The 13,221-nt window shown below is 38.1% G+C and overlaps 2 protein-coding genes across 3 annotated transcripts; one reads left to right on the top strand and one right to left on the bottom strand.

Moving 5' to 3' along the window:
• Positions 1–5,815: 5,815 nt before the first annotated feature.
• On the top strand, positions 5,816–9,211 carry LOC116201688 (uncharacterized membrane protein At4g09580). Of its 2 annotated transcripts, none has more exons than XM_031533050.1 (5): positions 5,816–6,202; positions 7,422–7,692; positions 7,768–7,938; positions 8,371–8,552; positions 8,993–9,211. In XM_031533050.1, the coding sequence occupies exons 1-4, from the start codon at positions 6,021–6,023 to the stop codon at positions 8,497–8,499; spliced, it is 753 nt and encodes a 250-aa protein (XP_031388910.1). In that variant the 5' UTR covers positions 5,816–6,020; the 3' UTR covers positions 8,500–8,552; positions 8,993–9,211. The 2 variants fall into 2 exon arrangements, with proteins under 2 accessions (XP_031388910.1, XP_031388899.1); XM_031533039.1 differs by lacking the exon at positions 8,993–9,211 and adding an exon at positions 8,634–8,957.
• A 714-nt stretch (positions 9,212–9,925) lies between these two features.
• LOC116201684 (RNA-binding protein 34) lies at positions 9,926–13,029 on the bottom strand. Its single transcript, XM_031533026.1, has 6 exons — positions 12,104–13,029; positions 11,955–12,013; positions 11,571–11,640; positions 11,358–11,483; positions 11,139–11,267; positions 9,926–10,639 (listed from the first exon to the last, which is right to left on the bottom strand). The coding sequence occupies exons 1-6, from the start codon at positions 12,956–12,958 to the stop codon at positions 10,160–10,162; spliced, it is 1,719 nt and encodes a 572-aa protein (XP_031388886.1). The 5' UTR covers positions 12,959–13,029; the 3' UTR covers positions 9,926–10,159.
• Between the last annotated feature and the right edge of the window lie 192 nt (positions 13,030–13,221).

A 13,221-nucleotide genomic window follows, 5' to 3' on the forward strand; every position in this document is an offset into this window, starting at 1 on the left:
AGGAAGAGACAGAGAAAGGATGTATATATCATATGGGTTTTTTAATATCGTGAGTCGCACCTGACACAAGCTCATCAGGACCGTCTCATGTGGGCCCACGCGGAGCGAATGGCCATGGTCTCGGTATCACTTGATCCCAGATCATGTAAGTGGCTCAGATATTATATATTTGTTATGCGTTTTAAATGTTAAATATAATTTATGAGTTATTCTATTACCTCCGAATTCGATATAGCCAAATCTCTCTGTGGGGCACGGTTGTAAAATATTGTTAAAATCAAGGGCATTTTGTCCAGCAGAGAGATTGAAAATATTCCGAATTGGAGGAAAAATCATTTATGATAATTTATAAGGAGGCGAAGTATTTGGAGTGACGTGGCGGGGATAGAATAGAAAAAGATGGATCACATTCACATGTCTTTTCTCATGGAATGCAATGATTGTCCCCGGGCGCACCGCTCCTATGGTCGCGCCGTTCCCATTGTCACGTGGTTATCGTGGCCCATCCGTCAAGTGTCGTCCCACTGTCTTCTACTTCTACTTGACTTATTCTCATGGGAAAAAGTCATATTTCTCCTCAACCTTGTATGGCATTTTCGTTGTCGTTCTAATTTTTTTTTTTTCAATTTCATCTTTAACATTGCACGTTTTATTCACTCAAATTCTACCATCTACTTTTTCGTTAAAAATTCACTTTTTATCCGAAAAATTATTTTAGAAATAATAATTTTAAAAATATATTTTAAAAACTAACAAAATTTAAAGTGAAGAAAAGATCAGGAAAATGAAGGGATAAGGGGGAAGGGAGGGTGGCCGGATATAAAAGTGTGTATATATATATATATATATATATATACTATACCTGTAATAGCATCTTTATATTTGACTCAATCCTTTTAGTAAATGATTGGACCGATTCTAGTTGAATTGAAATTCAATTAAGAGAACGAACGGAAATTAATGAATTACAATATGCATCCATTGCTATTTTCGATTAATATTCGTTTTTGTTCAATTAAAATAATTTTAATAAAACGATTTTGTTACTAACTTAACAAATGATATGGACGACCGTCAATACCTTATTTTTTACGTAGAATTATCACAAAATTATAATTTTAAATTCAGTAACATATCTCGGATTCTGCAGTAAATCTGAACATGATTTAAAGTTTTTTTTTCCAATGTATCTTTTTTGTTGTTTTAACTTATGTTTTGTCATTTCCGTATGCAGTATGGATACACATCTAAAGTTTAAATGTCTGTATATTTTGTATATGAAAAGACTTCATTCTCCTTGTACATCTAAATTTTCAATTCAACCACATAAGGTATATTTTGGATCAATAAGAACAACTGAATTGAGATTATAATGGTGAAATTTTAAGAGTTTCTCTACACACTCCTCGCATCCGTCCATTATCCCTTTCCTTCTTTATTATTTTTTTCCTCAAACCAAAATTTAAATATACAAAATAATTGTCATGTAAAAATTATGTAAGGCCAAGAATCCTTCCTTCGATCATAAGGTCAATTAAGATATTTAAAGATAAAAAAAGAAAGCTAAAATATTCTTTTATTTCAATTTTTATATTAATCAATTAAATAACGTCAGAGAAAGTCTGTTCATACCTAAGATCGGTATTTAATTATTTTTGTATTAGAGAAAGCTATCATCTAGTCTCATATTGGTGTAGAAATCAACATTTTCTTTCTCCGCTACTTTACAATCTTCACGGTATTCTCAACATGAACGGCGAGAAAAAGAGAAAAGAGAAAAGATGCCATGGTAGGTAGGTGGAGCCTCGAACATGGGATATATCCTAGACATATTTAAAGCTCAACATTATGACTTTCTCAGATCATGTGGAAGTTCAGACTTCAATTGAGACATGTATAAATCTATATAATTGAACATACGAGGTAACTAGTCTTCTATCCCGTGCATTGCACTTGTTTGTTTTCGTATATTCATTGACATTCGTCATAGAAATGCAAAATCAGAATTTCTTATCAGAAACTAAAGCAATTTCAATAGTTAATTGCAAATTTAAATATTAATATTGATAAAATCTAGATTAATTTTTAAGATAATTTTGCAACCAATTTTATCATTTAATATGTTAATATACTTAACTAATTGTGAATGCATTACAAAAATTTATCACGTGTCGATAGGGAAATGAATGTTTTTAAATTAATATTATGTGCATCCTTATATTCAAATATTATTATATTTTCAATAACACCATATGTATATGAAATTAGTAGTTTGTGACAATTTCTTTTTTCAAATACTATTTATGAAAAACTGATTTTGTTTTTAGTTCGTTATTCATACTTTTAATTATTTTATAATAATTATTCGATCTTTCTTTTGCAAATAATAATGATTCTTAGAAATATAAACGTTTTTAATAAGAGTTAATAACAAAAAAAAGCACAATCTTTTTATATTTTAACAATTCTAGCACGAACTTTTTTTTTAACCTAAAAATATACAAACTTCCGATTTGATAATAATTTTAGCACAACGTCAAATTTTTTGTTAATATGGACGGAATCGAGGCCACTAAGGGCGCCGGCGACCCCAATTGGGGTCGTGGCTCCACCTGCCGAATCAGAAGAATTCCCAATTTGAGGGTTCTCCTGATTTCGGGGGGTGAGGGCCTCAATTCCAGCCGCCACCCTTTGATTGGGGTCGCCAGTGCCCTCTCTCCCGAATGGGATCGTCGGCGCCTTCTGTGGCCTCGATTCCGTCCAAACTAATCGAAAATTTAATGTCGTGCTATAATTATTATCAAATTAAAAATTTGTATATTTTTAGGTTAAGAAAAAAATTTATGCTACAATTATTAATATACAAAAAGTTTGTATTTTTTTTTTGGTTATTAATCCTTTCAATAAATAGTTTCATGACTCGGCTTGTTCAATAATTATTTTGTGACTAATGGTGTCCGTTAGTATGCATTGCATATGGAATCGTCCATATGTCAGAGGGATTTATGAGAGATATGCATGTCAGAAACTTCTCTTACAAACTTGATCTATTCATTTTTATCCTTATTTTCAAATATTTTAATTTTTTACATGACAATAAATTAGTATAATCAATGATTTCTAGTAATTTATTTTAGCTCTATTACGCTTGATCCTCTATTGCTTCACATAGTCTAGCTTACATGTATATTGCCTACTCTAACATTATTTAATAGGACCCTATTTAATGCAAAATTGACCCAATTTTACTATATATGGAATATGGATTGATAACTACTTGAATGTGAGGACATTTCCTTTTCTCAATTAATCCATAACATTTAATTTTTTTATTTTTTTTTCGAAAGTAAAATAGAATCCTATCAATTAGGCAACAAAGAAAAATGCAAGGGAGTTATTGGTTGGGAGTGGGAGGTGGCGGTAGCTTGGCGCTTGTTATAATCGGCTTAGGCAAGGTTGCTATGGCCCTCATGGTCTACGATACCTCGCTATGGGTTCGGTGGCAATAGGCGAGGCCCCATCACCCCGTCTAGCTCTCTCCCTCTCTTTCAATCCAAATGCAAGGATCTCCATGGCGGTGACCAAATTCTTAGCAAGGTTGTCGAAGACAATAGAGGATGCCCCTAACACATCGAGCATTTGGTAGTTGTCAGCGAGATCCTATCCCCGATCGAGATCCCACTAGCCCCCGCCAGATAGCAGTCCTCTATATTGAGGGCCAACTACTCCCTAAGGTTTGTTCACATTCACAGAGATACTTTCAAGTTTCTAAAATTGAAAACAATGTCGAAAGTTTTATTCAATTATTTTAAATAGCATTACAACATTTTTCACACAAGACTAGAAGGAATGATTAAAAAGAGGGATACTTTTAAAATGATTAATAATTAATTGAAAAAGAACCCAAATCATCACATTTAAAATTGGAGGGATACATTACTGCAGAAGATCAAACAAATTGTCAATCCAATCCAAGTCATGAAATCAACATATGAGAGACTTTAGGTGGGTGTCACAAAAGGAGGGACCGGTTTCTTGGGAATTCCGCCACCGGCCAAAGACACCCTCCCAACGTAACCGAGGAATGACCCAGATCTCATTATATCTCTCAATTATTAAAGAACGAATATAAGAATATATTAATGTGTATTTTTTATTATTATCCTCAACGTTTTACATTTGATTTTTTAAGGAAAAAGAAATCTTTAGGTCCTCAATCTTGGACATTTTTACCATTTTTATTCTAAACTTTTATTATTATTATTATTATTATTATTATTATTATCCTCAATGTTTTGCATTTTCTTTTGAAAAAAATATAAAAATCCCATCGTGATTTGAGTTTAAGACAAATTGCATCATGTGATTTTTTTAGGGATAAATAACATTTTGTGTCACTCCGTGAGACCTACAAAGAATGCCGAAAACCTCAAGGATGGGGTCGGGGTCGCCAATTGGTGCCCCTAGCCCCCGAATCGATTGGGATCTCGAATTTGAGATCCCGGTTGATTCGGGAGCGAGAGTCGCCAATCTGCGGCTCCGACCCTACCTCCATGGTCGTTGGCATCCTCTGTGGATGCATGCGACCTCAGTAGTGGGGTAGAAGTCGCTGACCGACGGCCCTAGTCCTAGCCCTTTCCTTCTTCTTTTTCTTTTTTCGAATTTTAGGACCAAATTGAAAAAAAAAGTTGAAAGTTTGAGAGTAATAGTGGTAAAAAGAAAAGTTTGAGGACCAAAAGTGACAATAAAATTAACGGTGAGATCCGTTATGTCTCACTAAGTGAACCACATTGTGTTATTTGTCCATAAAAAAATCACAGGGTGTAATTTGTCAGCGACAACGGCAACGACGAGAGCTTGGTGGTTAGGGGTTTCTTAGGGTTTGGGAATGAGGTTTCGAGAAAGAGAATACTACACAATTGTGTAACGTCTTTTCTCACTCAATGTTTTGCATTTTCATCTAGCCGTCCATTTTTCATCAAAAAGAGATTTTTCATCTAAAAAATAAATTCTTTAGTAGTTTTCATATAATTTTTAAAATTTTCAAAAATCTTTAAAAAAAGAAGAAGGGAAAGCATAACACGAATGAGAGAGAGGAGAGGCGATGGGAACTATATCGAAGGCCACCATCCCTCAATAGGGTCATCAATGATCTGTGAGGCGGCAATCCTCATTAAAGGGGTCTTGTCGACGACCACCTTGCACTCAATTGGGGTCACCGGTGACCTCCTGATAGTAGGCAACTCTAATGGGATAGGATGAGATCATTGGTGAGGCCTCAACAACCAAATTATTAAAAAAGGAAACAAAAATGAAAGTAGGATGAAAAGAATGAGATGTGATAGTGGGAACCCCTTACTAGTGGCCACCACTCTTCTAATAAGGGTCAGTGTCGACCTAAGGGGCTAACTCTGATCGCTAACGACTTCACTAAGGGTGATGGCCATGGCAAGATCCACCACTCCCCTATTGCTTGTTGTTCTTATTGAGTTGTTGCATCCCCCTCCGTTTTCTTAAAAAAATTAATATTTCAAAAATTATAATATTTTTTTTCGGGAAATGTCTTTTGACGAGAAGAATGCTCGGATAAAAATGTCAAAATGCAAAATGATGAGGACAAGATTGATAGAAGATCAAATTTGGGATGAAAATGATAAAAGCATCAAAGATTAGAAGTGTTTTTTACCCTTTTTTTTAACTGACATAATATATGACAATCCTTGTTATTATTGTTAAAAAAAACAACGAAAATTTTGAAAAAAAAAAACGAAATTAACGATTGCTATTGTTTGTTTTCGGATTTAAAGCACTTCCTGTGCGAATATTCTCTTTCCGTCTTTCTGCTCGTTATCAGATTTGGGAGGGGAGAGTGGGAAAGGGGAGGGAGGAGGGAGGAGGAGAAGTGTCCCATAAGCAAAGCTCCGACACACAGCGCGCGAGGAAGCAATTCTACCCCCTAATTCCTCTCTCTCTCTCTTTCCGGCGCAGATTGGAGACGGAACTCGGAGCTGAGAGAGGATATGGACAATAAGAATGTCAGATTAGGATCTAAGTTCCCGCTGAACCATCGGGAGGTCGCCGGGGCTGCCTTAGTGCTTCTCGGCTTTGCCTTGGGCCTTCTCGGGGTTTACCTCACCATGCCCGCCTCCGATTACAGCTTCCTCAAGCTCCCCCGAACCCTTGACGATCTTCAGATCCTCAGGTACCACCCTTCTTCGTCTCTTGAATTTCAGCTCCAGATCTAACAATGGTACCTTAATTTTTGTCATGCGCAGCGGGCTGCATGCCGCCTGTAATTTCGTGATTTATCCCCTGAATCTAGTAGGTTTCATCATCTCAGCCATTATTATTCCCTAATTGGAGCTCTTTTTAATAAATTTCCTCCTTAAACAACAATCTGCTGTTTGGTTCTAATTGTTCGGGCGCCGGAGATCGGATGATTTCATTTATTAAGCAGTTTTCACAACGGTGGGTGATTTCAAGATTTTATACCTAATTTGGTGTTCATTGAATTTCCCCAACGACCCAAATTCCTTGCATTCGGGAAAAATGGGAACTTCAATCAATTAGGGGAAAAAATGTTGAGTCTTTTATTACATGTAAGTGCAATTGCTTCTTGATTATGAGGTTACTTATAATGGAATTAGCTTTTCTTTCGTTTTGTACCTTTTTGAGCTGGGGAGTATTGAAAGTTTCGTCGTTCTTTGATATATTAAGCTTTTACAATTGATATTAATCTGATAGTCAACTTTTTGAGCCATTCCCAAAATCATTTTTTCGTCATAGCAAAAGGGGTGCTGATAGGTGTACTTGACTTGTGGGATGATGCTACTTTGGGGACAAAGTCAGAAGCACATGCATTTTCGGGCAACACTTAATTGTGTTGGGCTTCATCCTGATTTCTTTTCTTGGAAATTATTAATGTATCCATGTCCTTTTCCCATTCTTAAAATGCAAAGTTCTTTTATTAAATATGCTTTTGGCAAGGACATGCAACTTTTTCCGGTTCTCTGAGTTGGAGTCGGGAGCTTTCCTTATAATGTTAACCACTTTGAGTTTGCATTGTTCTTTAGTTCCTGCACTAAAGAATTTCCAGTATAATTTTGGTCCCTGCAAATGAAATTATATCGATACACCAGTGACTATTCTCCGGATTTGTTACTAGATGTGAAGGCAACTCATTTTGGTTTTATGGTTCAATAACCTGAAAACCTGGACAGTTGATTTATACGGAGATGGTGTAGGATCTTGGGTATATTCACAGTTATTTGTTCTGCAGTTTGCAGAATCAAGTGTACCTTTCCTTGCCTTCTCTTCTTACGTTTTGACATTTTCTCTAGTCGTTCCTTATATGTGCATATATACAAGCAACCTATGGAAGAAGATTTTCATGTCATCTTTCTGTTTTACCTTTCCTGCAGAGACCGCCTTGAGGGCTACACCAGTGACTATACTGTGCAGGTTCTGGTCGGTTACTGCATGGTCTACATATTTATGCAGACTTTCATGATCCCAGGCACAGTATTCATGTCGTTACTTGCTGGAGCTCTCTTCGGTGTTTTTAAAGGTGTAGCTCTCGTTGTGTTCACTGCCACTGCAGGGGCTTCTTCATGTTATTTCCTGTCTAAGATGATCGGGAGGCCCATCGTCTTCTGCCTCTGGCCTGATAAACTGAAATTTTTCCAAGCACAGGTGAGTCGAGTTCCTAGTTGTTCTCTTCACTCAGGGGCCTCACAAGTTAAAGTAAATTCTGGTTTTAACTTTCAGGTGACTAAAAGGAGAGAACGGCTGTTGAACTATATGCTTTTCTTGAGGGTGACACCGACTTTGCCCAACACATTCATCAACTTTGCATCCCCTATTGTTGATGTGCCTTACCATACCTTCTTCCTTGCAACTATTATTGGGCTCATTCCTGCTGCATTCGTCACTGTCAGGGTACTCTACTAAGCATGCATTTCTTTGATTACAATTTCCTCATAAATGTGAATGCATGAAATATAGATTTAATTACTTATTATTAGGGCCTAAGAATGCCCTGCAATTAATTAGGGAGTCAAATGGATTCTCAATCCTGCTAAAGCTCGAATTGAGTCATTTTTGTGAAGTTTCATCTGACGTAATTTCACTTGGTGATATATCTAGTTTCCATTTCATTAGGGAGGTTTATAGTTATTATCGGTGTCATCTTGCATTTTTGATATCTTACATTGCCCTTGGGTTGGACGATGTGATGTCATGGTATTGTGCTTGTGAAAGATTTTGATCTTAATTATAGCCAACTATTTTTATTTCCAATTTCTTCTCAATATATGATTGTATGACAAAACCTGAACTACTGACTGACTGAGAGGTTTCCTTCTGATGCAGGCTGGAATCGCTCTCGGGGAGTTGCAATCAATTGGGGACCTGTACGACTTCCAGTCGATCGCGGCTCTCTTCTTCATTGGCATAATCACAGTCACCCCTACGCTAATGGGCAAGGACAAATCATCATAGAGGTCCATTGCCTCGACCTTGCTCAGGTGTACATGTTTGCCTCGGTTCTCCAGGTTAGTCTTTTCGAATTTGTGTCCACTGTACATATAGCCACGTCAATCAATATCCAATACATGTATAGCCTGTTTCTGCAGTTTCCAAGAGCTGCAGGCAATGGAAATGGAGAAGTGTTAGGGGCTTGTGGGGTTGTGTAAAATCTGCATCTGAGAATTGAGCAATGTGGGGTTAATTAATGGAAAGCAGAAGGGGAAATGGGGGGATTTAGTGTCTAGTGGTGGCAGGTTCTTTTGTATATTTGGTGACCCCGATAATAGATACATTGCGAAAGAACCCTTTCATTGCTGCGCTTCGCCCTGCATTGTTCAAGCCTTGTTCTTTTGTTCCTTTCGGTACGGCAGAATTGAAACACCCACAGTTTCGGGATCCTGTGATATATATACTATTCCATTTAACAAGAAGATATTTGCTATAGAAGCTTCTTAATTTTCTCCAGGAGCTGGAGGTCACTAGCTACCAGCACTGGGCCCACCGCTTACCAAGCGATCGCAACCTCTCTGTCAGTGGTAATTGAAGGGGATAGGTTGGCATTGGGAACGGCAACTCAATGATTTGTAGACCTAACGTTGACTTCAGCCAAATTTTAGTCCCATTTTTTCTACCGAATTGATTTCAATTTGGTAGGAATTGAAATCAATTGATCATTTGTAACATCTACCCAACAACCTTTAGATCGCTTGAGTATGTGCTAAAAGATATGCAGATAATCAGAAATCAAATTAAAATCAATTTAAAAATCTAAAAATGTGGTTTAGTTACGGAAAAAAAAAAGAATCGAACCGCATGCGTATTTATATTAGATTTTCTTTTTCTTCGGGTGCATCATGCACGGCGTTTCGTGACTTTCAGTATGAAAATTTTGATCTAGACACAATTCAATATATTAGAGACAAGGACAATGCTTGGGTTCAAACAGTTTTTATACAAAATTCAACGCTCAAAATGTTCTGTATTTGAACCCAAAAGTTTTCGTACAAAATTTGAAACTCAAAATGTTTTGGACAGTTGACTGAAAATTCCACGGCCGGTCCAATAATTTCCCAAGAGACAAGGCAACCCAAAAGAGCAATTGGCTGTATGATTTAACTGTAACCCAAACAAATTGACTCTCATGTTTTGCGTTTATATAAAATAAATGGTTTGGATAATGAACCAATTTTTACAAAACTAAATTTATGATATGATTAGGATTTGAATAAAAGTCGCACCAAAATAAAACTGAGCAACCCCAACACTCCTAGTTTATAGCGCCTAATCCGGTTGCCAATCATCCGTTGGACAATTTATTAGTAGACCGAACCACACTCTGATGATTAGTAGTCCTAAGTGTGTGTGTTTCGGCATTCAAGAACTGGGCGTGTATCGGTCATGACCCCAAAGAGTATGTCGATGTGCCTGTATGTCATAAGTAGTCGACGAGGTTGTGGACATGTATCCTCCTCGCAGTCATTGCCCATAGCAAGGCCACTTATGAAAAACATTTTTAAACAAATACAGGTGCATCATTAATTTAATCGCTCCCTGGAATGGAATTCCTTTGTATAAGTCCTATTCCATCAGAAACGCATTTTCATATGATGACTATCCATCACTTTGATAAACATTACTTGAATTTCTTCACTTTCCTCTTCTGCTGAAAGCTATCCGGTGTCCTGCTCTCCAATTTCCTTTTCTTATCGGTTCGATTCAGAGGAGAGCCGATTTCATTCATTGCGTTCGCCTTTGCCTTCCGGGCAGCGACCGCTGGTCTTTTGCTCGTCCGTTCTTTCCCCGCGGATCCTCTCTTTGCGCTTCCTTTCCCCGACTTAACTACTCCAATGCTTTTCTTCCATGGTTTCTTCAAAGCAGATGATGCTTTCTTCCCATGCAATCCCTCGTACGATAGATCAGCTTTACTTGGCTTCTTTGGTTTGTTTGGGGTATTCGAGTCCAGAGCCATCTTCTTCGAGGGGGAATTGGCTCCCTCTGCAGGTGATGGATTGCTTCTCTTAGATGGCGTAGAATCAGGCCTTGCATGGAAGAGTCTCAATTGCCGATCCCGAAGTTTCAAGCTCCGTTTTTTAACAACCAGATTTGCCGCTTCCTGCAATCAAATATTAGAAAGACTCTCTTTCAGTAAAGCTTTTGAATGGAGCATAAAATATGCAGCTTTGGTTAGAATATTGAGGACGTACAGAGACTAAATGTACAAAAAGAAGATGCAAAAGACGAGAAGTATAAAAACGTTTAGTTAAGATAAAGAATACAGCCCTATATCGGAATACTGTTTTGTTGATTGCCTATTTCATTGAAGACTCCTTAACAGCATAACTCCCAAGTTCTTCATTCCCAAAAATACACTTTCTTTAAAAGGAAGAACATAAGGAGGATGCACGCATATCATTTATCCGGTAAGCTCACGATAAACTAAATTCAACTGAGTAAAATCTAAACTTAACATTAGCAGGAGAAATACTAAACCTGCTGGTGCATTTCTGCTAAAGACATCAATAAAGTAATATAGCAACCAAAGGACAGCTCAAAGCACGCAAAAATCAACTATATAACTAGCACAGTAGTTAGAAGGACTAAGGATCTCATACCCTTGTTTTAAACAAGACATAGGCAATACCCTTCCCCAAGCTCGTATGAGGATCTCTGACCACTCGCACAGCTTCGATGCTAGATTCCAGATTGTTAATGCATGCAAACAACTGATAGACTTCCTCATCCTGCAGATATTCAAGGAGAAGATTCTTGAGAAAAGTAAGAAGCAACAGCAGTAACGGCAAAGTAATGCAACATTGGCATGTGAAATTTACCTTCACGTCAAATGGGAGGTTACCCACGAAAACAGTCCTCTTATTATCATACACAGGAGTATCTTCTCCTTTCAGTTTCTTGCGAGGAGGACAAGCTCTGTCTACACGAATGTGGTTTCCCCCAACCTGAATTAAATTAAACAATATATAGACATCATACTTTTACATTCAAAATCTTAAACAGAAAATTAGAAGAACATGCCAATCACCTACCACTGCCATGTTGTGCGCCAAAGATGCTTTTGCTGATTCTTCCGACTTGAACACTACATAGGCATGAATGCTGCAACAGAAATAAAATAATAATCCACTCATCATAAAAGAGTCAATTTGATGAACACCCAATGTAAAAGGACATTTCATTAAAGCACACAGTGTTTCCCCACGAGTAACAAGGTTGAACTTTTCAGGGAAGAGAAGAGATAAGAGGACATAGCAGAAGAGCATAATACAAAGTAAAGATGGACAAGAACAGCATGAGCACCAGCTTCCGAGGTTTAGGAGTAAATTAACCCACATATAAGATCCTAACTAAGTAATATCAGAAACAGATGAAAATTTCAATATCCGGCTTTACTTATCGGACAAGCAACTAACCTGTCTACAGCATCATTAATTTTCTTCGTTATAACAGCACCCTTCCTCGGCACTTTGGTCTGCAAGAACAAAAAACAATAATCCATTAGACATAAACAAGAAACAGTAACTGTTAGCAACACATAAGGAAGGGAACTTATGAAGCTCACATCCAAGATTGGAACAGATCGAATCCTCACAGATTCAACCTCCCCGAACTTGCTGAATTCCTTCAGCAGCGCCTTCTTCTTCATCTTCAATGGCAAATTCCCAACAAAGACAGTCCTCAACAGCTTATTCTCATCGTCAAATCCCTCCTCCTTTGCGACCAGCATATCCGCAGGATTGTCCGCCTTTTTCCTCTTCTTCCCAACGACTTTCTCTCCCTCTCCATTGTCAGCTTCTTTTCCCGATGGCCCATACTTCATAATCTCATAAGCCTTCTCAAGCTCATCTCTTTTCCTCTTTTTCCTCTTCTCCCTATCCTCCTCATTCGATTTCTCGCCATCAACGCCAACATCACGAGCCTCCTGCTTGTCGTTACTGACCACCGCATCAGACGCAAGCCCTGGTTCTGAGGCTTTCGCTCTTGGAACCTCCAATGAAGCATTTGAATCGGAGTCCGCCTGAGCGTCTCTTTCCTTGAGCTTCTTCAATACACTCTTTGATACAGAAGCCGCAGAGCTAGCGTCTTTCTGCTTCTCTTTCTTCGATTTCGCCAACTCCAATGGGTCCTTGGTTGCTTCATCGATCGAATCTCTGCTCGCCTTTCTCTTCTTCACTTCGACCTTAGCTGAATCGCCATTTTCAGGACTCTCTGCGGGCCTGTCAGAAGTCCCGAAACCTCGCTTCAATTCGCTGTGCTTTCTCTTGAAGGGGTTGTTGTCGGAGAAGATTGAGCTGAAGGAGCTCTGCCCGGCGACGTCCCCGAATAGGGTATTGAAAACGTCGGGTTGAGCTGAATCATCGTCGTTAGGGCCAACGGAGGAGGAAGCCTCTGGTTTTTTCTCTTTCTTCTTCCCCATTAACCTCAAACTGGTTTCGGGGGAAGACAGAAGAACTGATTTGAAACCCTAGCAATTAAATCGAGCAAGGGAAGCGAGACGACAAGGACGAGGAGGGAATTTAACCAAATTTCAAAGACCATAACTCACCGGAGCCAAATTTAGGCCCATGGGCCTAAAGCAGCGTGACCCATCAATGGACAAGCCTGCATAAAGCATAAGGACAATGTATTAGGTTTTACATCTGGATAATTACAATTATTCAGCCAAAAAAAAAATCTGGA

This window comes from Punica granatum, chromosome 1 (genome assembly GCF_007655135.1).
Source record: "Punica granatum isolate Tunisia-2019 chromosome 1, ASM765513v2, whole genome shotgun sequence".
Lineage (NCBI taxonomy): Eukaryota > Viridiplantae > Streptophyta > Magnoliopsida > Myrtales > Lythraceae > Punica > Punica granatum.

Coding starts and splice junctions, on each gene's coding strand:
- LOC116201688 (XM_031533050.1), top strand. CDS start 6,021: ATGGACAATAAGAATGTCAGATTAGGATCTAAGTTCCCGCTGAACCAT. Junction 6,203..7,421: donor GACGATCTTCAGATCCTCAG/GTACCACCCTTC, acceptor CCTTTCCTGCAG/AGACCGCCTTGAGGGCTACA. Junction 7,939..8,370: donor CTGCATTCGTCACTGTCAGG/GTACTCTACTAA, acceptor CTTCTGATGCAG/GCTGGAATCGCTCTCGGGGA.
- LOC116201684 (XM_031533026.1), bottom strand. CDS start 12,958: ATGGGGAAGAAGAAAGAGAAAAAACCAGAGGCTTCCTCCTCCGTTGGC. Junction 11,268..11,357: donor ACCTCCCATTTGACGTGAAG/GTAAATTTCACA, acceptor GAATATCTGCAG/GATGAGGAAGTCTATCAGTT. Junction 10,640..11,138: donor ATGTCTTGTTTAAAACAAGG/GTATGAGATCCT, acceptor ATTTGATTGCAG/GAAGCGGCAAATCTGGTTGT.